Source organism: Sciurus carolinensis, chromosome 9 (assembly GCF_902686445.1).
Source record: "Sciurus carolinensis chromosome 9, mSciCar1.2, whole genome shotgun sequence".
NCBI lineage: Eukaryota > Metazoa > Chordata > Mammalia > Rodentia > Sciuridae > Sciurus > Sciurus carolinensis.
The window spans coordinates 54,532,939-54,555,365 of NC_062221.1; the positions used below are offsets into that span (position 1 = coordinate 54,532,939).

The 22,427-nt window shown below is 49.4% G+C and overlaps 3 protein-coding genes across 12 annotated transcripts in view; 1 reads left to right on the forward strand and 2 right to left on the reverse strand.

Moving 5' to 3' along the window:
* The window catches only part of Clcn2 (chloride voltage-gated channel 2), a 14,687-nt gene extending 8,966 nt beyond the window's left edge, over nt 1-5,721 (reverse strand). Inside the window, exons 1-10 of one of the 4 annotated variants that reach the window (XM_047563375.1) lie at nt 5,052-5,713; nt 2,653-2,809; nt 2,385-2,516; nt 1,672-1,800; nt 1,503-1,585; nt 1,272-1,349; nt 1,116-1,194; nt 858-983; nt 682-766; nt 502-603 (exon numbers count right to left, since the gene is read on the reverse strand). In XM_047563375.1, coding sequence (XP_047419331.1) covers nt 502-603; nt 682-766; nt 858-983; nt 1,116-1,194; nt 1,272-1,349; nt 1,503-1,585; nt 1,672-1,800; nt 2,385-2,516; nt 2,653-2,809; nt 5,052-5,123 — 1,043 coding nt within the window. In that variant the 5' untranslated portion in view covers nt 5,124-5,713. Of the gene's footprint in view, nt 1-501; nt 604-681; nt 767-857; nt 984-1,115; nt 1,195-1,271; nt 1,586-1,671; nt 1,801-2,384; nt 2,517-2,652; nt 2,810-5,051 lie in introns of all 4 variants that reach the window. The other 3 variants (XM_047563374.1, XM_047563376.1, XM_047563373.1) reach the window with 3 other exon arrangements.
* On the forward strand, nt 5,125-11,306 carry Polr2h (RNA polymerase II, I and III subunit H). Of its 7 annotated transcripts, XM_047563386.1 has the most exons (7): nt 5,125-5,421; nt 5,822-5,889; nt 7,118-7,255; nt 8,186-8,269; nt 8,361-8,454; nt 9,994-10,077; nt 10,952-11,306. In XM_047563386.1, the coding sequence occupies exons 3-7, from the start codon at nt 7,183-7,185 to the stop codon at nt 11,067-11,069; spliced, it is 453 nt and encodes a 150-aa protein (XP_047419342.1). In that variant the 5' UTR covers nt 5,125-5,421; nt 5,822-5,889; nt 7,118-7,182; the 3' UTR covers nt 11,070-11,306. The 7 variants fall into 7 exon arrangements, with proteins under 7 accessions (XP_047419342.1, XP_047419338.1, XP_047419344.1 ...); XM_047563382.1 differs by lacking the exon at nt 5,125-5,421 and having other exon boundaries at nt 5,866-5,889; nt 6,971-7,255; XM_047563387.1 differs by lacking the exons at nt 5,125-5,421; nt 5,822-5,889 and adding an exon at nt 7,995-8,082.
* Nucleotides 11,307-15,712: 4,406 nt separating this feature from the next.
* Nucleotides 15,713-22,419, reverse strand: Thpo (thrombopoietin). Its single transcript, XM_047564611.1, is given in 8 exon segments — nt 15,713-16,141; nt 16,258-16,338; nt 16,573-16,740; nt 18,636-18,722; nt 19,009-19,136; nt 19,362-19,522; nt 20,876-21,027; nt 21,030-22,419. Coding segments are annotated over 8 exon segments (1,140 nt in total). The 5' UTR covers nt 21,114-22,419; the 3' UTR covers nt 15,713-15,862.
* Between the last annotated feature and the right edge of the window lie 8 nt (nt 22,420-22,427).

A 22,427-nucleotide genomic window follows, 5' to 3' on the forward strand; every position in this document is an offset into this window, starting at 1 on the left:
ACTTAGGGCAAAGGTTAGTGTAAAAGAAGCTGGGGTCACTCATGAAGTTGACCAAAGGTGCTGTAAAGAGCAGGTTCAGTGGGCTGCCCTCTCCCTTAAGGATGTCAGTTTCAGTGAGAGTCACATTTCAGGCCTCTCCACTCCCAATCTTCAGGGTCACAACTGAGAGCAATGTTCCAGAGATAAAAAATCTCATCCATTCTCCTGGGTCACAGAGGGTAAACAAAGGCAAACACTCTCCAAGGAACACTGCTATCTGGGCCAGGCCACAGGACCCGAGAAAGCTTTAGTCTTTGATCCCAAATATCCTTTGCCACTGACTAAAAATTCAACTTTCCAGTAATTCACATAAACATCAAAATGTTCAGTCAGCCTGGAGACACCACTGGCTAATTTCTCAGTGTGGTGCCTAGGCCACTATCTCATTCCTCACTGTTCCCCACCCCATGTGTCCCTCATACAGCCCGAAGCAGCCTGGAGAAGAGTCTATGACCAACTCACTTCCTCATGAGGAAGCGATTGATGGTTTTCTGCTTCCGCATCACCTGGACAATCTTCCGGTTCAGGTAGACAAAGAGGGCTCCCCCAAAGCCACTAGCAATGCTGGAGAAGGAAGAAGCACTAGTGTTGAAGAGGGTCTTCTTATGGAAGCCTCCCTCCTGTCTGCCCCCAGCTCCTCACCCAATGACAGCAAAGGCTGGCAACTCCTGCAGGTCAAAGGGGAAGTCGAGCCGGAACCGGGTTTTGAAGAGAGCAGTAATGGTCTCTGAAGGAAGAGTGGCAGGGAGGCAGATCTAGCTTCAAGGATCGCCCACTCGAACCATCTTGGGCTGCCTCATCCCCCAGGTGCCTCCTACCTTCATCACGGTTCCAGACTGCCAAGACCCGGAAGATGAAGGCACTGAAGGTGGCAGCAAAAAAGCCCCGCCAGTAGTTTCGCACAGCAAAGAAGGTGGAGGTGACCTCGATACTGAACAGGACACCTGCCAGGGGCAGGTGAGAGCATCACTTGGGGCCTGGGCCTGGTCTAAGGACTCAGACCCAGAGGAGGGGGCAGAGGAGGAGAGGCCAAGGGCAGGGTTGGGTGGCTGTGCTGGCCGAGGAGCCCTACCTACCTCCAATAGGCGCTGCAAAGCAGCAGCCCACGCCCACAGCACAGGCAGCAGCCAGCATCTCGGTGTTCCGGGATTCATTCTGGCAATAGTGGTGCAAGAGGGCATCAGCCTGGGCTCAGCACCTACCCACCCCATGTCCCCGAGGGTTCCTCTTACCTCGTAGATACCCCCAAAGAGGGAAAGGAACTTGCTGAGAAGGGCAGCACACATGCTTGCGATATGCACAAAAGGGCCCTGCAGGGTGGGGGCCTGTGATGAGTGGGGAGGGGCCCTGCCCTGACCTTGGCCTGGCCTCTTCCTCCACTGGGAGGGACCCATTCTCCAGCCTGCAGTTACCTCTTTGCCAAGGGGCATCCCACTGCCCAGGGCACAGGTTAGCCCAATGACCTTAGCCACAAAGGTCTTGAGAGTGAGGTATTCTTTCAGCACCACTCCCCGCAAGATGGTCTTCATCTCGGGGATGCCAGACCCTGCAGGGGATTCATGCCCAGAAAAGTCATTTGATGTACACATTTCAGGAGGCCTGACCTCTGCCCTCTCCTCTCTCCTACCATACCAACAGCCTGAGGGGCCAGGATCTGTGTGAATCCAGCTGAGAAAGTGATGAGGACGACAGGGTAGGTGACCCAGGCCAAGTACTGGAGTAAGATGCTGGTGTTTAAGCCCCGAGACATCCACTGCTGGGCTGTGGAAAGAGGACATGCTGCTGGATCCCCAGTGCACACACTGACCCCTGGACACTGGGACACACTGATATGACAGGTTTTCCCAGGAATACCACACAGAGCCTGGGCACAGATAAAAGAAAAGAGGCCCTAGGGGGCATACACTGGAACAAAGCCCACTATAGGTAAGAGAGTCAGTTGGTAAGAGGCAAGAAGTTATGCTGGGCGTGGTGGGGCACACCTGTAATCCCAGTGGCTTAGGAGGCTTTGCAAGTTCAAAGTCAGCCTCAGTGATTTTAGCAAGGCCCTAAGCAACTTAACGAGACCCTGTCTCTAAATAAAGTATATAAAAAAAAAGGGCTAGAGATACAGCTCAGTGGTTAAGCAGCCCTGGGTTCAACCCCCCAAACAAAAAAAACAAAACAAAAAAGAAAACACCATGAAGTTATGACCTAGGGGAGTGGCAGCATTTATGCCTGAAGATGGGCAGTTAGACTGTGTGGGGAAAGTGATCAGTGCCAAGAAGCCAAGAAACCTCAACAACTGTTGCACACGTGAAGCAGGTTGGTTCTCCCCAGTCCTCCCCGCTAGCCTTTGCTCTCACCCTGTAGACAAACAGCAATGGCATAATCCATGGCCCAGCTGACCAGTGCCATGAGGAGCCCCAGTAGGACCAGGAAGATCCAGTCTTCGCCAACCCTGGATACTAGGAACTTGTGGCAGCGTACGGAACAGACTGGGAGGAGGGAAGGTAAGATCAACAGGGAGGCTGGCACCAAAGTTCCCCTTCCTCCATTGGTAGATCCAATGGCTTCTTCCCCCATTAGCACAGCACAGCTCAGCCAGGTCCCCTGCCCCAACCCAGGTCTCACTGCGGCATTTGGCGCAACGGCTCTGTCCATATTCCAAGAGCTCTGGGGGAGCCCGAGGGGAAGGAGGCCCCTTCCAGGGCTCAGGGCCTCCCAGGCGAATCCGAGCAGCTTCCTCTTTGGCAAAGGCCCCGAGTTCCTGAGTATACCGGCCATACATCTGGAGCAATGGGGAAGATGGGGCATTAGTGTGCATGGGCTGAGTGGGGATGAAGAGAGGGCTCCTGGGGCCTTGACTCCCCTTCTCCCCATCCCATATTGTATACCCTCCTTGAACCCACAGTTCCCACTCTGGCTTGGAGTGTGGGAACAATGCACATTGCTGAGTGTGGGGGCTGCCCTGGCTAGAGTGACAGGGACAGCCAAGGTACAGGGACATAGACCTGGGGGTGGCAGAATAATTGGTCCTCTTCTCATAGGCCAGAGGTGGGAGCACTGAAGAGGAGTGGGAGGGAAGGCTCCAGAAGAGGGAAAAGATGGAAAGGCCTAAGGCATAGTCTGAAAGTGGGAGGAAGGTCAGAGAATAAGGGATGGTCAAGGGCATATGGGCAACAATAAGAGCCTGGTGGAGCTGAGGGCAGCTGAGTAGGGCCTAGAAGCAGGCGCGGCCCCAATCCTTATCACGTTCCTGCTGGGCCTCTGGCCTGTTACCAAATCAGCTGCACCCCTCCCACCCACCCTAATCCCCTTGTCCCCATTCTCCACCCCCACCCCCCACTAGCCAGCCCGCCCAGCTGGGAATGGAAAGCTTCTCCAGGAGGGTGGAGAGTGATTGGTGGCCTCAGCCCCACTCTAGAGCTGCCCAGAGTCCACTGGCAGGTCGGGGACAACAGAGGCTATGGATGGCAAAGCTGTGACTGTGGATGCTGGGTGATGGGACGGGAGAGTCGGCGAGCTATGGCTAGACCTGCCAAGCTGGGCGTGTGTTGGGGGGTGGGGAGGAGTAGATTCCGGCTGCCACCCGCAGAGCTTCAGGACACAAAGGGCTCCTGTTGGGGCTGGGGTTGGAGGGGGGAGAGGGAGGGACAGATAGAGACACACAGAGAGGGTGAGAGATAGTGAGAAAAGGGAGAGGCTCAGAGAGGAGAACTAGAGAGAGGTCAGAGAAAACGACAGAAATGAGAGGGGGAAGAAGCAGGGAGGAGGAAGAGTAGAATATATAGAGACAGTGTACGAGGGGGGAGGTGAGAGACAGACAAAAGGGTAGGAAGGAGAAGGGGGAGAGGCTGGAGCAGAGAGTGCTGGGAGAGAGCTTGACCCTGAGAGCTCATTCCTGAGATACAGACACAAGGGAAGGAGATGGAGATGTGGCTGGTGCAACAGAGACACCATTTCAGAGGTCAGGTGCCTGGCTCCATGACCAGTGCCCCTCTCTTCGGCCTGTGCAGACTGACAGATATCTTCCACCTTATCCCAAGGGCTTGTTCTGCTCCCTTTGCTCGGTTCCCACACCTACCACCTCTCCCAGTCATCCTGTTTCATCCAGTCTCCCTTTCTCCCTCTCTCTCTTGTAATTGGGCACCTCCCTGACTCAGTTCCAGCCCAGCCCCTCTTCTCCTGGAAAGGTTCCCTCCCTGCCACCTTCCTGGGCAAATTCCAGCCCAGGCTGATAAAAAGGAGCCACGGGGCATTCCTTTACCTTGGGCTTGGGTCTCCTGCTCAAGTGACATAAGCCACTCAAATGGCTTCTCAAATATTAAATAACAGTTGTGGCCATGAATCAGCTCAGAACCCAGGACCCCTGCTTCAAATGAGGTCAATGGACACCAGGGGTTGGGTGGGATCTGCATCCCCAGGACCAGCAAGGCCAAAGGTCCCAATTTCCACATCCTCCTGTCCTCCAGGGTGGCAGGTCACTTTTTCCCCCAGAGGATCAACTGATCCAGCCTTTGCTGCTTTTGAGACCAAAAAGGCAGAAGCTGGGGTTAGGTTTGAGTCAGATCACCTGTCTACACACTCTAGATTCTATGCCTAGCAGAATGTCATGTACATGGCAGGGACACAGGGAATGTCTTGGATGGTGGAGAGAGGAGGAGTGTGGAGAACGTTCAAGTATGTGGATGGTACTGGGGAAGGTTACTGGCCCTCTGAGACTTGGGCTCAGATGGTGAGGAGAGGGGCAAAGAAACGTGTGTGTTGGTGTGGTGGTAAAGGGAGGCACACCACAGAAAAACACTTGGTGTCATTGTCCTTTGCAGGCCCCCAGGTTCACGCAGAAACCAGCAATCAGCTTTCCAACCTTTTGGAGCTGCAGCCACTTAAGACTCCTCTGCCTCAGTTTCCCCAGCTCAGAAGACTGAGGAGGAGGTAGGGCAGACCCGCAACCCTTGCGCTTCCTAGGGTAATTTGGAGCAGCAGTGTCGAAGTGCAACCCCTTTTGAGCTCGGCTCGGCTTCACTTACCAGGGTCTGCTCATACTGCAGCGCTCGCGGCTCCATCCCTTCCTCGGCCGCCACGGCCGCCGTGGCCGCCATCTCCGCGTACTGCCCTCTGGCTTTCCTCTGCTGCTCGGGCTCTGGCCTGGACTCGGCTCACAGCCCGCAGAACCCGAGCAAGCACCCGTCCGGTTCCCGTAGCCCGAGCGGCCGAGTGCAGAGTGCGGCGGGTCCCGGGCGGGCGCCGCAGGCTCAGCCTCCTGCTCGCGTCCCCTCCTCGGCGGGCGGGCCGAGGGCGGTGCCCTCTGCGCCGCTCCGCCCGCCGGCCCATCCGGAGGGGCCGGCCCATCCCCGCTGGGGTCTGCGCTGGAGCCGCCTCCCAGGATCGAAAGAAGCGGTAGGGGGCGCTTTGAGTGCAAGCCCGCGCCCCTCCCGTGGAGGCTGGGGACTGACTGGGGCGCCCGCGGCTGGGGCGAGGGCGGGTCCACTGGGCACGTGGAGGGGCCGGGCCAGGTCCACAGCTCTCTGCAAGGGGCAGGAGGACCTGGAGACGCTGGGGTTCTGTAGGGCTTGGGGTTGGGGGCTCCAAACCATCCAAATTGGGCCCTTGAGACTCGATTCGTCAGGAGCAGCCCCTTCTCTGCCCCTAGAGAGGAACAGGTGGCTCAGGAGAGCCTGGGTAGTCCCTTTTGCCCCATCCAGGGTGCAAAGCAAAGCTGGGAGCTATTCAAGGGGAATTCTAGGCCGCCTTCCTCATTCCCTCCCCTTCTTCTTTCTTTCCTCGGGGTTCCCTGAAGGAGGTGCACCTGGAGCTGCCGGGCCTGCGGGGTGTGCCGGGGTGGAGGTGGAGAGGGCACGGGAAGAGGTGAGGCCTCAGGGAAGGGAGTTGTAGGTGCTGGGGAGGCCACTCCTGGGAGGCGGGTGTGGGGGAGCAGAGGTCGCTTCTCCCTGGCAGGGCCCAACGAGAAACCCGAGTAGCTGCTGACGTCTCTCTGGGTTGGGGGAATGACCTGCTGGGGCTCCGCATTCTCTATCAGGGTCCTTGGAAAGACAGAACAGGGTGGACAGGCAGTTAGAGCTAGAACCACGGGAGAGCGCAGTGCCTAAGAAACAATTCGTAGGAAGGCGCAGTACGAGGGTGAGGGGCATTTGGGAGGCAGCGGCAGTGCTCAAGGGGAGGGGTCAGTTCCCAGTGTAGAGGCAGTATGAGAGGAGTGAGCAACCAGGAAGAAGCGGCAGTCTGAGGGGAGACCTCTCTTCTTGGATAGGGGGACAATGCCAAGCCAAAGGGGCATGTAAACCACTGTGCAGAAGGAGGGCAGTGGTGGGGAAAAGCGCAGAACCAAGTTCAAGGGGCAATGCTTTGAGGGAGAGCAGTGTGAGGGGGTTTGGGTCAGACTGGAGGGGAGGTGTGGGGAGGAGAGCAGGGCCCAGGGAAGGAGGGCAGTGGTGGGGAGGTTGCAGCACCAGGGGAGGGGACAGTGCAGGCTTTTCTCTTCTCCATAGTGACATCATGGCAAATTCCCAAACTGGACGGACCCGGCTCGGGTGACGTCCAGCAGGGCCGAGCCGGCCCGGGCCGGCCCCGGGGGGCCTTGTTGCCAGCTGCAGGGGCCGGGCACTATGCCCTTCCAGGCCAGCTTTCTGAGGGCGGGGTTCTGTTCCACCCGCCCCCGGTGCGGACTGTGCCCCGGCGGGCACGCGGACCGGCAGGGCAGGGCTAGGGCCGGGCTTCTCTGGGCCAAGGATCAAGGTCCTTGCCTGGGTTAGGCACCCACGCATTCCAGTCTTCGGGTCCCGGACTCTGAAGAGGGCGCAGTAGAGCTGTAGCGGAGCCTGAGAATCCGCGCCACCTCCGCGGAGGTGGAACCTGTTGTGTCCCCGCCCTGGGCGGTGCCACCTGAACCTAGAAGCACGCCCTCAACGTCTGAGCCTCCTCTCCACAGTAGTCTTTCCGGGCGGAAGTTTAGAAGCCCCGAGAGGGAGTCGGCGGAAGTGCCTGCTTTAGTGCAGGTCGGTGCGCATGCGTCATTGTGCTCCGGTGTTGCCGCTCTTCAGCCCGCACATTTTTCCTGTCTCTTTCTCCACGCGAGGGTGTTCGCTAACCCAGTCGTGGCTGCGTGGTCTGCACTTCTTCTGGTCTTGTGGCCCCCTCACGATGGCGGGCATCCTGTTTGAGGATATTTTCGATGTGAAAGACATTGACCCGGAGGGTAAAAAGTTTGACCGAGGTAAGTTTAGGTACGAAAGAAGAGGCCTGCCTTCTTGCCACGCCCCTGGGCCCCCCCTCTCCAGCCAGCTCACATGGCCAACCCCAAGCGACAGATTTTGATGAAGCGACCTCCCTCTGGAAACATTTTATGAATGAGAAGATTGAGACTCTTGAGTTTTTCCTGGCTTCACACATGCGGTGCCTGGTGCCTGGGTGACTTTCAGCCATGGTGCTGGCAAACTCCTGGGCATCTTTTATAATTGCTACATACTCCGTATTAGAGGCTATACTGTGCTCCCCTCTCACACACATTGTGCCTTGTTTATTGCTCGCATGAGTTGTCATGACGTAGGTGGTGCCTTTCTCATTTTGTTCCAAGAGGTTAGGTAACCCACCGAAAACCACAGAGTGAGTTATTTGACTTCCTAACTTATATTCTTATATTACCCCAAGAATATTTAGCTCTTTGTGAAGTCCTAGGTTAGAGCTAACTCCTTGTCATACACCTCTTCTGCCATTGATCGACAATTTTTCTCCTTGGTGATACTTTATTTGCCTACAGACTGAGATGTTTATCAAGTTCTTATACGTCCTGGTAATCCTTTCAACGTAATGCATAGCATAGAAAGAGGAAACCTTTGGATAAATGAATAACTTGCCCAGGGTCATGTTCTCAGTCATTCAGGAGGCTTAGAGCCTAGATATTGGCTGCCAGCGGATCTTTGATTCTTTCTGGGGTTTCTGTTCCCTTGTCGTAGTTTTGCCCTTTTTTCTTCTTGCACAATTGGTTCTGATTGAACCTGGACTTCCATGAAAGCAGTGGAGAGGCCAGTGGATGTATACCAGGTTAGATTAAAATTCTTTTGCAGTTAACCACCATACTGGGATCTGTAAATTCTGCTCCAGGTCTGATAATTATGCCTGCCACTCACTTTCTGGTTTTCCCCAGTATCTCGACTGCACTGTGAGAGTGAATCTTTCAAGATGGACCTCATTTTAGATGTAAACATTCAGATTTACCCTGTGGACTTGGGTAAGTATTGAACACAGGCAATAGCAAGAGGTTTTTTCCCTCTTCTTAATTTCATCTATTCTTCATCTTCAGACATTGCTATTATTTCCAGGTGACAAGTTCCGATTGGTCATAGCTAGTACCTTGTATGAAGATGGTACCCTGGATGATGGTGAATACAATCCCACAGATGACAGGCCTTCCAGGTGAGGGTATGGAGAAGGGAGCACTTTATATATTGAAATATTCCCTGAGGACTAAGTTGTATAGAATCACCTGTACAACTGGTGATTGAACTGGACCTAGGCCTCTTACGTGGTAGGCAAGCACTCTACCACGGAGCTCCATCCCCAGCCTTTTTTAGTTTATTTGAGTAAGGGTCTTGCTAATTTGTCCAGGCTGGTCTCAAACTTGCAATCATCCTGCCTCAGCTTCCCAAATAACTGGGATTACAGGTGTGTGCTACTGTGTCTGATTTAGAAAGACCTTTATTTAATCCCTGGAATAAATGATTATCTGCAGAATCCAAGTAACCTTAAGGAAATTGCTGTACTTAAGAATTCAACCAACCATCTGGGTGTGGTACATGCCTGTAATCCCAGTGACTTAGGAGGCTGATGCAGGAGAATTGCAAGTTCAAAGTCAGCCTCAGCAACTTAGTGAGGTCCTAAGCAACTTAGTGAGACCCTTTCTCAAAATAAAAAGGATGGGGGGATGTGGCTCAGTGGTTAAGCACCCCTGGGTTCAATTCTTTTTTTTTTTTTTTTTTTTTAATATTTATTTTTTAGTGGCTGATGGACGTTTATTTTTATTTATTTACATTCAGTGCTGAGAATTGAACCCAGTGCCTCACACATGCTAGGCAAGTACTCTACCACTGAGTCACAACCCCAGTTCAGTTCAATTCCTAGTACCAAAAAAACCCAAACAACCAACTAGATATTTACTGAGAGCAATGATATCTTGTGAGGTATAGCTTTTAGAAAGCTGAGGAAATAACCATTGAGTGACCTAGGCTATGTGGAAAGGAGTTTGGTATGATAGGGAGGCATTGGAGTGCCACTGAGTTCAGTTCTCAGCTTTACTATTTAATACCTTAATCTCTTTCATTCTCGGTTTTCTCGTCAGTAAAATATAGATGGTCATGCCTGGTTTACAGGATTATGGTAAGGAAGGACTAAGTGACATTTTTAAAAAAAATTTTTTTTGTTGTCACTGGATTTTTATTTATTTACATCTGGTGCTGAGAATTGAACCCAGTTCCTCACACACGTGAGGCAAGTGCTCTGCCACTGAGCTACAACCCCAGCCCTAACATCGTGTTTCTAAGGTGACTGTTGTTATAATTCTGGCACTTAATTACCAGTCACCATTTTGTTCTTATTTTTAATCTTTTTGAGATGATGTCTCACTATGTTGCCACTATAACTGGCTACCAGTTACTGTTTTTAAAGGATCTTTTTATTTGGGTGGGGGGGGTACTGGGGTGTTGAACCAGGGTTGTTAACCACTCAGCAACATCCCTGGCCCCCCCCCCCTTTTTTTTTAATGTTTTATTTTGAGTCAGAGTCTTGCTAAGTTGCTTAGGGCCTCACTAAGTTGTTTTGGGTGAGCGACTTTGAACTCAGAATCCTCCTGTCTCAGCCTCCTAAGCCTCTGGGATTACAGGCATGTGCCACCGTGCCCAGCTGAAAAGGATCATTTGTATGTAATCATGAAGAATAACTGCCACTATTGCTCTGCAGGGCTGACCAGTTTGAATATGTAATGTATGGGAAGGTGTATAGGATTGAGGGGGATGAAACGTCCACTGAAGCAGCAACACGCCTGTAAGTTCCACCATCTGGTGAGAATCCTTTCCTTCCTCCCCGGCTGAGAATTTGGGTCATGCTCTTGCTTCCTATTGTGGGCCCCTCTCCTCAAGCACCTCAAATTGAGTTAGGACCTAAATAGTAACTATTCTTAATACAGTCTCCAGTCTGAAGTACTGGCTGCCCACTTTGCCCTTTGTCAGGATCTCAAGGCCCGGTGGTCCAAAAACTGGTAATCCGGCTGTGTGAAGTGCCAAGAAGAGTGGCTTCCCCAGGAACTACATGCAGCATTAAGTGATTGCATGGCTAGGCTTTTTTGTTTTTGTTTATTTGTGCGTGTGTGTTGTGCTACTCTGTAACCTAATCCCTGGTTCTTTGGTTTCCTCGCTTATTTTTTTCTTTTCTTTAAAATTTTATTAAAACAATATGTGTTCTTTGTAAGTTATTTGAAGCAGAGAAGTAATATGAGGGAAAGTTACCTATAATTTCATACCCAGAAGGAACCTTTTACATAAACATTTTTGAATAGTCTTAACTTTTTTTTAAAAGTCTACTTTTTTCTTTGCGATCATGTTGTTTATTCTAAAGTTTTCTTCTCTTTGTTTAACATATGTACAACATGTTTCCCCACGTTAGTGTTTAGCTTTTCCTAAACACTTTCTATAGCTGTGTAACATTCTGGTAAATGGATATATCTTAATTCGTTTGACCATTCCCCTAATTTTGTACATGTAGGTGTTTTTCACTTTTGCTAGTATAAAGAACACTGTTCACACACATCTGTGCATTTTTCTTTGTCTGAAATTTTGGTTCCTTAATGACAGAACACTGGTTCTTTTTCATAAGTTGGAATGGAGCTTGGACTCATGGGATGGGGATCCTTCTATTCCAGTTCTGCCTACGTGTCCTATGGTGGCCTGCTCATGAGACTGCAGGGTGACGCCAACAACCTGCATGGATTTGAGGTGGATTCCAGAGTTTATCTGCTGATGAAGAAACTGGCCTTCTGAACCTTGAGGGATGCCAGCCTGCTGCTTGTTCACTCAGGTTGTGGATGTTGTTCAAGCCTGAGTAGAATTTGCTGTTGTTTACCTGTTAAGGAGGAACTGGCTTTCTGCCCACTGTTGGTGCACTTTTAGCTAGTCTGAACTCAATGAGAAGCTGACTTGCCTGTGAAAGACCCAGTGGGAAAACTTGAAGTGAATCAAAAGTTGTGTATATGACTTTTTAATTAAACTACTTTTTCAGACTCTTCCCCTCCCCCTTCTTTAACAAATATACATTTTCTTTTAATTTAATTTCCAGTTTGTCTGTGGTATATTTCTGGCCCATAGCCACCATATGTCGACAGAGGGTCTGTCCCAATCCCAGCCTTTTGTTTTCTGGGTTTAGGGTTATCTCCATCTCCTGGCTGACTCTTCTAGTATTTATCCTCTGGTATGATTTTCTATCTGGAGGGAGAATTGTGCTTTGGCTTCTGAGAGTCATACCCCAGGCCCGGAAGATACTACCCATTTGGCATACAATTTTGAATTGGCAAAGCTCCCTGCGTGCTTGTGTCCTTCCAACACTCAGTTTCCAGGAAGCTAGTTCACATTGACTTGAATGAACTACTCGCATAGCCTGGAAAAGTTCTTTTTTGTGGAAGCTTTGGATGGAGTCTTTTTGACATGGACTTGGGGTGTGACTGATGAGAGGAGGAAGAGAGGACTTGGCTATAGAAGCAGGTGGAGTTGGTTCTCTGCTCCATGTTCCAGTGGTGATCTGGGAGGGAGGGTAAGTGGTCCTTACTAGTGACACTGAACAGGGAGCTGCTACACAGACCAGTGCAATGGACAGGACCGTAATACCAATGAGGTTGGCAGTTCAGTGCCAGTGCCCAGGACAATGCAGCAGCCCGACTGCGATCACTAACTTATAACTGGAAGAAGAAAAATGTTAAGGAAATGGTAATGGTGTCAAGGACTCCAGCCTGCAAACTGACTCTTCAAACTGGCATTAGAGGATGCTGAGACAGTATATGGGACTCTTTTCCCCTGGAAAATACAGAGTAATAATTCAGAAAGATTGTGTGTTAAGCAGTTGTCTTTGGATATCCTGGTTTTGCCATAGGAGCTTATCCCCAGGGGTGTTTGCTTTTGCATCATTTTCAGATCTTTACATGAGGCATTAGAAATAGTATTTAGGGAAATGGGTTGAAAATGAATGACCTCAGCAGGGAGGAGAGAAGGTAGTTTTTTGTTATTGTTGGTTTTTTTTTTTTTTTTTTTTTTTTTTTTAACCTTACCATGGGTGGTGTGGGGAGGGAGTAGCAGGTGCTTTGGGGGTTGGGGTGAATTTTTATGGGCTCTTAAAATCTTTCCATGGGGTCAGGGTCTCTTGAAGGATTGGAGAAGGATGGATTTAGGTTAGAGTGGGAGAACCTAACTACCAGGAATAGTTTGTAGCATATTATAGCAGACTGTTCTGGGCAAAGGAAGAGGATTAGTGTAAAGTAAAACAGGGGTAAGAGCATTTTTGTTGTAAAGTGTGTGTGTGTGTGTGTGTGTGTGTGTGTGTGTAAAAGGGAAGAAGGGATGGAATCAGCCAGATGAAATGATTTGGGAATGGGTTAGACTCTTTTTTCTTTTTGGTTCCAGAGGGTGAATCCAGGGGTCACCTATGCTAAGCATGTGCTACACCTGCTGCTCCAGGTTAGATTAATTATCTTTTATGGTGCTGGGGATCAAACCCAGGATGTTGCATGTGCTAGGCAAGCACTCTAGGATAGATTTTGTTTTATTTATTTATTTATTTTTTGGTACCAGGGATTGAACCTGGGAGCGTTTAACCACTGAGTCACATCCTTGCCCTTTGTTATATTTTATTTTGAGACAGGGTCTATAGGGTTTATATTAAATTGCTTAGAGCCTCACTAAGTTGCTGAGGCTGGCTTTGAACTTGCTATCTTCCTGCCTCAGCCTCCTCAGCTACTGGGATTATAGGTGTGTGCCACCGTGCCTGGCTAGGATTGATTCTTAATTGGAGCGAATTTATTAACACTGGGGAAAATTTTGAGCTTTTTTTTTTTTTTTTTTTTTTTGCCTGAACTAGAGTAAGTCAAACTGGAATATCAGATGCCTGGAACTTTCTGGCTATATTTGCATTTTTGCCATCCTTAACACTCATATGACTATGCTGAGAATCCATAATTCTTTTGCTCCTTTGGCATATCTTACCTGGGTTCTGGTTTTTCATATACCATGAAGTGTTTCATTTGATCATTATATATATTTTTCATCATTGAATTTAACATACTCTATGGTATTTAAGTAAATTACAATTTCCACTAACCATTTCATTACTGCACCCTGAAATTTGTAGTGTGGTTGAACTAATTCTTTCTTATGCAGAACTGATAGCACCTGAGATTTGGATAATATTTGAGCTCTGTGCACTTTCTTTGCGGTGCTGGAGATGGAACCCAGGACCTTGCCTATGCTAGGTGAACACATTACCACTAAGCAACACCCCAGCTTTGTGCATTTGTTAATTCCTTCTCCATGGTAACTGTTTTGCCCAGGAAGAGAAGGATACTTGGAGATGTCTAAATTGGTCATGCCCACTAAGAGCTTAGGTTGTTTGTTCAGAATTTGTTAATAAGAGCTAAGGATGTAGCTAGGCTATACTCCCAGTGACTTAATTGACTGAGGCAGGAGGATCACAAATGCAAGGCCAGCCTCAACAACTTAGTGAGACCCTGTCTCAAAAAGAGAAGGACTGGGGATGTAGCTCAATGGTAAAGTGCCTCACTAATAATTGATGAATTTACTCCCTAAGGACTTGGGAGTCTTTCCCAGTAAGTAAAACCACCGAATGATATATTAGACAGTGCACCACACTGAGGAGACTAAGGGCTTGAGAGTGAATCAGACTAGGGTGTTTATTCCTGCTAACAGGCTCTGTGACCATTGGTAATTTACCTGGATTCTCTGAGCCTTCATTTCCTCGTCCTTAAAATAGAGGTGGTAATATCCACTTTACTGAGTTGTGTGAGCATTAAGAAAGGGAATATAAACTGGGTGTGGTAGTGCATGCCTGTAATTCCAGTGACTCGAGGCTGAGACAGGAGGATCTCAAGTTCAAGGCCAGCTTCAGCAATTTAATAAAACCTTGTCAAAAAAAAAAAAAAAGAAAAGAAAAGAAAAGGGAGGGGGCGTGGATATACATAAGGTTCCTGACTTTCACCTAGTGTTTTGGAATGCCTTTTGGGATCCTGGGCTATCTGGCAGTATTTGGAATCCTGAGTTCCTGGTGCTTCCACCTACATGGTAGTCTTTCCTTTGGAGTGGGACAGAGAGAAAAGTTCCCACTTGTTCTCCTACAGGAACCTCAGGAGGTTGACCTTTCTGTGGAAACCTCCCCTTCCTGAGCATCAAGACAGCAAGACTTAGTTGCAAAGCCTCTGAAGTTTACTTCTCTATCCCCTCCTTTCCCTGCAGTACAGGAGATTGAACCAGCGACACTCTACCACTGAGCTACATCCCCAGCCATTTTTTTTTTTTCTTTCGTTCGTTTGTTTTGGTTTTTTGGGTGGGTGGGGGTGGGGCAGGTCTAAGTTGCTGAGGCTGGCCTTGAACTGTCATCCTCCTGCCTTGGCCTCCTGATGTGCACCACTGTGCCCCACAACCCTGCCTTCTTTTTAGGGATCCCATAGTAGTGTTCATGGTGCTCACACAGGACTGCTTTTTGGATGCACTTGTGTGGTTTGAGAAAGAAGCCTCTAACTTGTTCTTAAGTTTGTCCTCCTGCTGTGTGAGCTCAAGGAGCCCAACTCATGCCACTTCCTGCACTTCCTCCTGACCTCCACAGGAGGGAGTCAAGAGCCCAGGCCTGGCAAAACCTCCTGCTGAGCTGCTGAAGGGCTAGCTGTTTGCTCAGCTGTCACATTCAGATCTTGTCTTTACTGAACTGTCTGCATAGCCTTACCTGGGGGGTGAGGCTCTGTTAGCTTTCTTGGGAGGTGGAGTTGTGTGTGTGTGTGTGTGTGTGTGTGTGTGTACCCCCTGTGAAGAACATCTTTCCTTTGCTTTTAGTTAGCTTTTGGGTGCTCTCATTTATTCTTTTACAGGCTTAGTTTTATCTGTTTTATAGGGACAGTGTTTCTGAGAGACACCTGTTATTCATTTATCAAAAGTAAGGCTCTCTGAAGAATAGAGGACCAAACAATCCCACTGAGAATGATAGTAAAGGGAATGGGGCACTGGCGGGCCTTAAACTTGAAGCAAAGGAAACTACCTTTCTGTTTTCTAACACAAAGATAGTATCTATCTCTGTTCAAAGATGACGCCAGAACAGGCCTTTGCAGAATTATTGTATGAATAAAAAGCATGTAGAGAATTAGTGATTTGCAAATTTATGCAGAAAATAGACTAAAGATAACTAGCTTAGAAAAATAACTTGAAGTTTTATAATGTACAGTGAAAAACAGTCCCTTTTTTTGTCCTGTATATCCACCTTTACCAGGGCTTTGGCTTTCAGGTGGAAACAGGTTATCTGGTATAGCTGCAGTTGTCTTCCAGTCTCTCAGGGAGGGGAACTACATGTGAGGGACGCTGCCAGTGCTGGCAGTGTCTGCATACCTTACCCTTCCCGAGACAGATTTGGAGAGTGAGGGTGGGCTCTGATTAGAAGAGGGTTCGTAGAGTTGGCAGAAGGGTCAGGAAGCAGGGGGTGGAACTGGACCATGGGGGTGGGCAAGGTGGGTGAAGGGGAGAAGAGTGTGTACTGATCAGTAGGAGAATGGGTTGGGGAAGGAGAATATCTAGTCTGGAGGTTGTGTGGCTGGGAGCCTGTGCCCAAAGTTCCTGGTGGAATGTCTGGGGCTTCTAGGGTCCCAGGTAAGGCTCCAAGAAAGAGTCCATGAGTTCCATTCAAAGGTCTGTGTGTCCTGTTCAGGTATCCAGGGATTTGGTCTGGGGACCTGGTGGTTTGATTCAGCAGACCAGGAATCTTGGCTCTGAATCCCCGCAGCCTGCTCAGAAGTCCAGAGCCAGTAGTTCTGGCTGAGACACTGAAGTTCGCCTCCAACAATCCAGAAGTCCTGTTTGGGAGCTTGTTCAGTGTGAGGAATAGAGAAGTACTGCTTGGGACAGCTGTGGTGGGCAGGGACCGCCTGACACAGAGGGCAGGTCCTCCTACAAGCAGAAGAAAACGCACCTTTCCTCGGAGCAGTTGTTGGAAGCTCAGGAAGATGGCATTGGGATCCTTGTGAACTGTGGTCCTGCCCTGTGGAGGATGCTGAAGGCAGAGGATGGGCCTGAAGTCAGAGAGCAGGCCTGGATATCAGGCCTCGCTTGACTATTAGGACAGATAGGGTGCCCATACCCAGGTGTTATGACTGGGAGGGAACATTCCTATTGCAGATCAATTCTTCTATCCTCAAGATCCCTAGAATCCCCTTTCTTCCCTCAGGTTATTTAGGGAGACTGAGTCAGAGGAAAATTTCTATGGATCCCTTACCTGGGGATTTACCTGGGTTCCAAGGAGGCCTTGCAGGGCACCAAGGAGGATTCGGACCTGTCCAGAAAGCTGTCCCAGGAGGGCTGAGAGGCAGGTGGGACCCAGCTGTCCCCGTGCTGCCATCACTCCCTCCAGTAGAAGGCTCACTGCTCCTAGAATGTCCTGTGCCTTCGTCTGCTCCTGGGAAAGAGATGGAAGAAGTAGACTGCTTCAAAGGGCATGCTAATAGCGGGTGGGGAGCCCGTAGGAGTAGCCAGCAGAATGAATCATAGGAGCTGAGAATTGGACAGGACCGGGGTCCCACCCAGCATAGGAATTCTTTCACAGTCTCCCGACAATTGGTCATCGGCCTCTGCTTCAATAACTCCACTGTCCGCCAACCCTGCCTGGTCTTACACTGACTTTCAGTCAGAAAGTTCTGCACTAGTGCTGCAAGTCTGCTCTTTCTGTTTCAAACATTTTTAAATTAAATGAAGAGTCTGAGGCTTCAAAATAATGATCCTAAAGATGAAGAAAATGAACTTAATAGATGGCAGAGCTGGAACTATAGGTAATAACCATAGGGACTGCCCTTTTTCCCTGACCCAGTTCTCCTAGCAGACCTGAGGAAAGGAGGGGAATTCTAGAGATCTTGAGGGTAGAAGAGTTGACCTGCCTATGAATGCTCCATACCAGTAGGTTTCCTGAGTCCCAAGTGGAAGCATTTCTTGCTGTACCACAAGACTACTACTTTTCTCCAAGCTAATCAGACAGGTTTGTGTCTTTTTTTTTTTTTAATGATGTCTCATATAACATGTTTTCTAGGTTGCTTCTTTCTGGGCACATGTTAGTTTAATATGGTCTCCTTAATAAATTAGCATATGTCCTGAGGGGGGTGTTTAGTACTCAGACTAGTGTTTTTAAGTGCAATTCACTCAAAATAGAGTTCTCTAAGAAGATTTTCACAATATGAATGCTAAACATCTAAAGCAGTATAGAATTGCTAGCTTTAGAATCAGTTGCTTTAGATTTAGGGCTGTAACTCAGTGGTAGAGTGCTTGCCTAGCATGCACAAGGCCCTGAGTTCAATGCCTAGCACTGCAAAAAAGAATTAAATAAATAAATAAATAAATGTAAAAATATTTGCTTTAATAGTGTCATTATTAGCGGGGCGCAGTGGCACATGCCTGTAATTCCAGCAGGCTTGAGCCTGAGGCAGGAGGATTGTGAGTTCAAAGCCAGCCTTAGCAACAGTGAGGCACTAAGCAACTCAGTGAGACCCTGTCTCTAAATAAAATACAAAATAAGGCTGGGATGTGGCTCAGTGGTCGAGTGCCCCTGAGTTCAATCCCTGGTATCCCCCTCAAAAAAAAAAAAAAAAAAAAAAAATAGTGTCATTACTTGCTATGTTTGGGGTCTATTTAACACTTCCAAATCTTTTTCATAGGAAGTGCTAGGGCCATGAGGGAAGCAGGGCATCAGGATCCAAAAACTGGAATAGGACTTAATTCATTTTACACATGTAGAATTACATGTGTCTCTGTTAAATTTCACCTTGTTTTTGACCTAGGTTTTTAGTGATTTGAATCTTGACTGTGACTTCTGTTCTATTAGGGGTGCTTCCCAGCTTTGTGTCATCTGTGGATACAGATCAATCTTACTTCTCCATGCCAACTTAAGAAGGTTGAACAGGTTCAGGTCAAAGGCATGATCATGAGAGACTTCTATCCAGCTTTTCATGGTGTTCAACTTTGAATCTATTTGACACATTGGGCCTGACATCCATCATCTTGTCCACAGGATACATATCACAGGTGAATGTACATTGGGTTTAGGATGACCACACAAAGGATGAGATTATTTTTAGGGACCTCAAGAATTACGAAGGAGCCATGGGAAGCAGTAGGGAGCTGATAATGACAGGAATTTGGGAAGCCAAAGTAAGGGATGACTTTGTGTGTGTGTGTGTGTGTGTGTGTGTGTGTGTGTGTGTGTATGGTGGTGCTGGTGATCAAAAATAGAGTCACATATGCTGGGCAAGTACTCTACCACTGAGCCATATCTCCAGCCCAGGGATCCCAGGATGACTTTCTTACCGTCTGTGTTTTCCATTCTCCCAAGCTAAAGTCCACAGCAGGTAGCAGGACAGGGGTGGACAAAGGATTGATGTCTGGGCACTGGCTCTGTTGGGAAAGATGTGTGGGGGAGAAGGGAGATGAAATAGAGAGGGGTATGGTGGCCCAGTGACTGGGATAGTCTTCCATGAGCACTACATTTAGACCAGAGCTTCTAAAAGAGGCTCTAGTGCAAATCACAATTCTTGACAGGGAGTGATGATCAGTAGGCAGTGGAATACCAAAGGCAATATTGGAAGAGTAGTTATCTATCAAGGAGTGAGAGGAAGTGATGAGGGTGAGGGTACCTTACCAGTTACAGTGAACAGAGGAGCTAGTGCTTGGGAATTCTCACCAGTCTGCTGTGAAGGACGTGGGAGTCACGAAGCAGTTTATTTAGGAGTCGGGGGTCACAGGCAGGAGGAGCCGGGCTGGACAGAGTTAGTCTTGCAGTAAGGAGAAGCATGACCACAAGGAGCAATTCTTAGATGAGAAATGAAGTTGAACAGGGTGGATAAGGAAGAAATCATTGTTGGGTGATGGTCCAGGAAATCCCATTTGGGACCCAGACCTGAAATCAAGGAATCTGCTACTTGGACATACCTTATTCCTGGGAGATTGGGTTCCCCAGTTCCCCACCCCTGCAGCATGCCTCTTTTCTCCCTGCCATGCTCCAGCCTGGGCCTAGCCTCTCAAGTGTGATCTTACCAGTCAGCTCCATTCTGGCTGGGGTGTCTGGCTGGAGTGGCTCCCTGTATGGGGCCTCTCCCCTGAATCCTTCCTGGGGCCATGGAGGCGGCTTGGGCTCTTTGCACTTCTGGGCAGAGTGGGGTGGGGCACGCGTGGGCCAGGGAAGATGATTTGGAATCCTGAAAGTGACAGAAAGGGTGAATATTTTATCAAGTTTCAAGAAAAAGACTGCCTGGCAGGCGGGGGAGCAGATGCTGGGAGAGCTTGAGCTGCTGACCAGCTCTGAGCTGCTAAAGCTCTGATTGCTCCCAGGTTTTCTTGTGATCATAGCATATGGTGTCAGGGCTCCTCAGTGACTCTGATACTCCCCACCCACATACACACCAAGAGCAGCAGAATGTGATATGTGTGTGTGTAAGTGCATGTACACACATGTGCGCGCGCGCACACACACACACACACACACATACACACACACCTTTTTTGGCCTCAAATTTTGAACAACCTCAGTTGTTAGGTTGGAAGAAATTTGGGATGGGGTTAGAGAAGGGAAATACCGTGGGTGAGCCTGGAGAGTGGAAAATAGGATCTAGGGCGAGGACTTGGAAATTGCAAACTTGCATAATGTGTTGAGGTGTGGCTTCCTTGTTGGGCATGGGGTTGAGGAGGGGTATTGGGCAAAGATATAACTGGGACCACCAGAGGACATGGATTAAAAGGTGGTACCATAGCCATTAATTCCACACATACAACCTCCTGGAGGTTTTCTTTGCACACCACGTTCTGATATATCCTGTTCTCCAAATCAAAGAGATGGCTAACAGTCCTGGGATTTCCTTCCTAAGGCAAGTGGTCCAGGAATGAGCACCTGCTGAGTGAGGTGATGCCCACCTAACTTGGCTTACCTTACTTTAGACACAGGCCAAGTAATCTGTCTGATGGCTATACCTGCTTCCCTGCCCCCTCTGCAGACCCCTTCCGGTTCCTTCACAAGACCCCCCACATGGCTTCCTCCTCCTTTCACAAGTTGTGCAAAGAGGCCTGCACCTGATTCAATATTGGGATTTCCTGTAGGTCTGTCAACATGCATGAGCCCTCCTCCCTTTATGTTCTCCCTGTGCCCCTGGCTTGCCTGACCCAGCTTCCCCAGCCCCAGGATTCAGAACTTTAAGCTAACAAAGAATGACTGGGTAAGACTAGGGATTGGACTGTGTCTATTTTAGTACTATGTTCCCTAACCCTCCATGCACCTCCTTTCTTATTTTCTTCCTGGGCTGGTGTCCCCTTTCCCTAAATCCGATGAGGGCTGTGCTATATTCCACCCAGTCTGTGATCAGTCCCTTAGAAACTAGCACCCCACCCCCTACCCCTGCTCTGTCCTGCTCCTCCCATTCTGGGAAGGCTTCACTCTTCTCGACAAAGGTCAGTGCCTGTAGGTTCCACTTTGCTTGCCCCTCCCCCAGCTGAGAGCCCAATTCTTCTTTCCTGTCTTTCATACCCTCACTTAACCCCAAACCCTGTTTGCCACTCACCGGGTGGAGAAGGGCTTAAGGACCCAGGTGCACAGCAGGCAGCAAGCACTTTGGGGAGCAGATGAAATAGGAAGACATGTGGCGTTGGGGCACAGCCCCTTCACTGCAGTGGGGTCACAGGCTTGACCTGGCCACTTCTGCCCAATCAGAGAGCAGAGAGCCACCAGACACTGGTGAAGGCCCCGGAAGTGACGACTTCTCCTATCCAAGCTGGACGTGGAGCCCCAGCCTGGACCATGGTCCACTAATGGAGCCCAGATCCTCCACCCACACACACAACAGGGAGGATTTGCATAGGAGGATCCATCTTTTCCTAGAAGATGGGAACCTGGGACCTGGCTGGGGGAGAGATGGGAAAGGAATAGAGGTTTTGTCCAGGAGATATCTGGCAGGACATGTTTGTCCTGGGGGAAAAGTCATGTAAGTCTTGCTTCAGATTGATGAGGTTTTCAGTTCCTAGCTATCCAAATTTCTTCTCTTTGATTACCACACCAGCTGCCAAGATCCAGGTTTCTCCTACAACTCCCTAGGGAGTCTTGTAATTACGCTTTCCCAAATGGAATCTGGGTATTGCCTATATTGGAGAATGATCTTGTTAGGGGTCATGGTATGGAGAAAAGGTGTGAACAGTTTGAAGGGATTGGAGGGTGAGGGGTGTGTGCTGGGTTAAGGCTGGGTCCAGGTGCTCTTCTGCTGGGGCCCAAGGGCTTGCACAAATAAACTCCCTTACCTCTGTGCCCATGCCCTGCGCTTGCCCTGCCTTTTGCCCTCTTCCATCTCTTACCACTCCACATATGACAAGAGGAATAATCAGGCCCATGTGTCCCTGTCTTAGGAAAGACAGCTGCTAAGCCTCCCCTGCAAGTACTTCCCTGCTGCCACCCCGCTACCCCCTTTCTTTGACCCTGGCTCTCACTACTTTGCTTTCCCCTCAGTTCCAGTTTCCCTACAGTCTCTGTCCTCAGGGGCCTCTTGGCTTGACCTTGTTCCCACCCCCCACCCCCCAGTTCTTCCTCAGGCTCTCTCCTGTTCCTCCTCCCAAGGATGGGGCTGTCTGCTAGGAGTATGGCCTAGATCCCGGAATTCTCCAGTTCAGCCAGAGATGCCTCCCAAGATTAGGAAGGAGGGTGCTGGGATAGCTGGGAGGATGGTGGGGGTGGGGGCCAGATGGGACAGGGAGAAATGACCAGAAAACCAACACAAAGGAGTTTGGGGGTGGGCTGGAGAGGAAGAGGGTCCCTTGGGTGAAGGAAAAGGTTGAGAAAGCAAGAGGGTGATCGTTGAATGGGCTTGAGAACAGGGAAACACTGACACTACTCAAGGGGGAACACTGACCATTTTTGCCTAAGTCTCTGTCCTGGGAACTTCTAGAATGAGGACAGACCTCAGAGGGGAAGTAGGGACACGGGGTACGCAGCAAGAGAGACAGGGCCAAAGGAAGAGGGGTACTGTAGGCCTAGAGTCAAGAAGAGATCAGGTGTCATCCTTAAAGACAAGTCTTCATCCTTCAAGCAGGAACCCGGTCCTTGCCCAGTGACCCGTCCAGGCCTCA

Excerpts from the sequence above, each read along its gene's own strand:
- Polr2h (XM_047563382.1), top strand. The coding sequence starts at position 7,048 with ATGCGTCATTGTGCTCCGGTGTTGCCGCTCTTCAGCCCGCACATTTTT. Across the intron at positions 7,256-8,185 it reads GGGTAAAAAGTTTGACCGAG|TATCTCGACTGCACTGTGAG; the intron begins GTAAGTTTAGGT and ends GGTTTTCCCCAG. Across the intron at positions 8,455-9,993 it reads ACAGATGACAGGCCTTCCAG|GGCTGACCAGTTTGAATATG; the intron begins GTGAGGGTATGG and ends ATTGCTCTGCAG.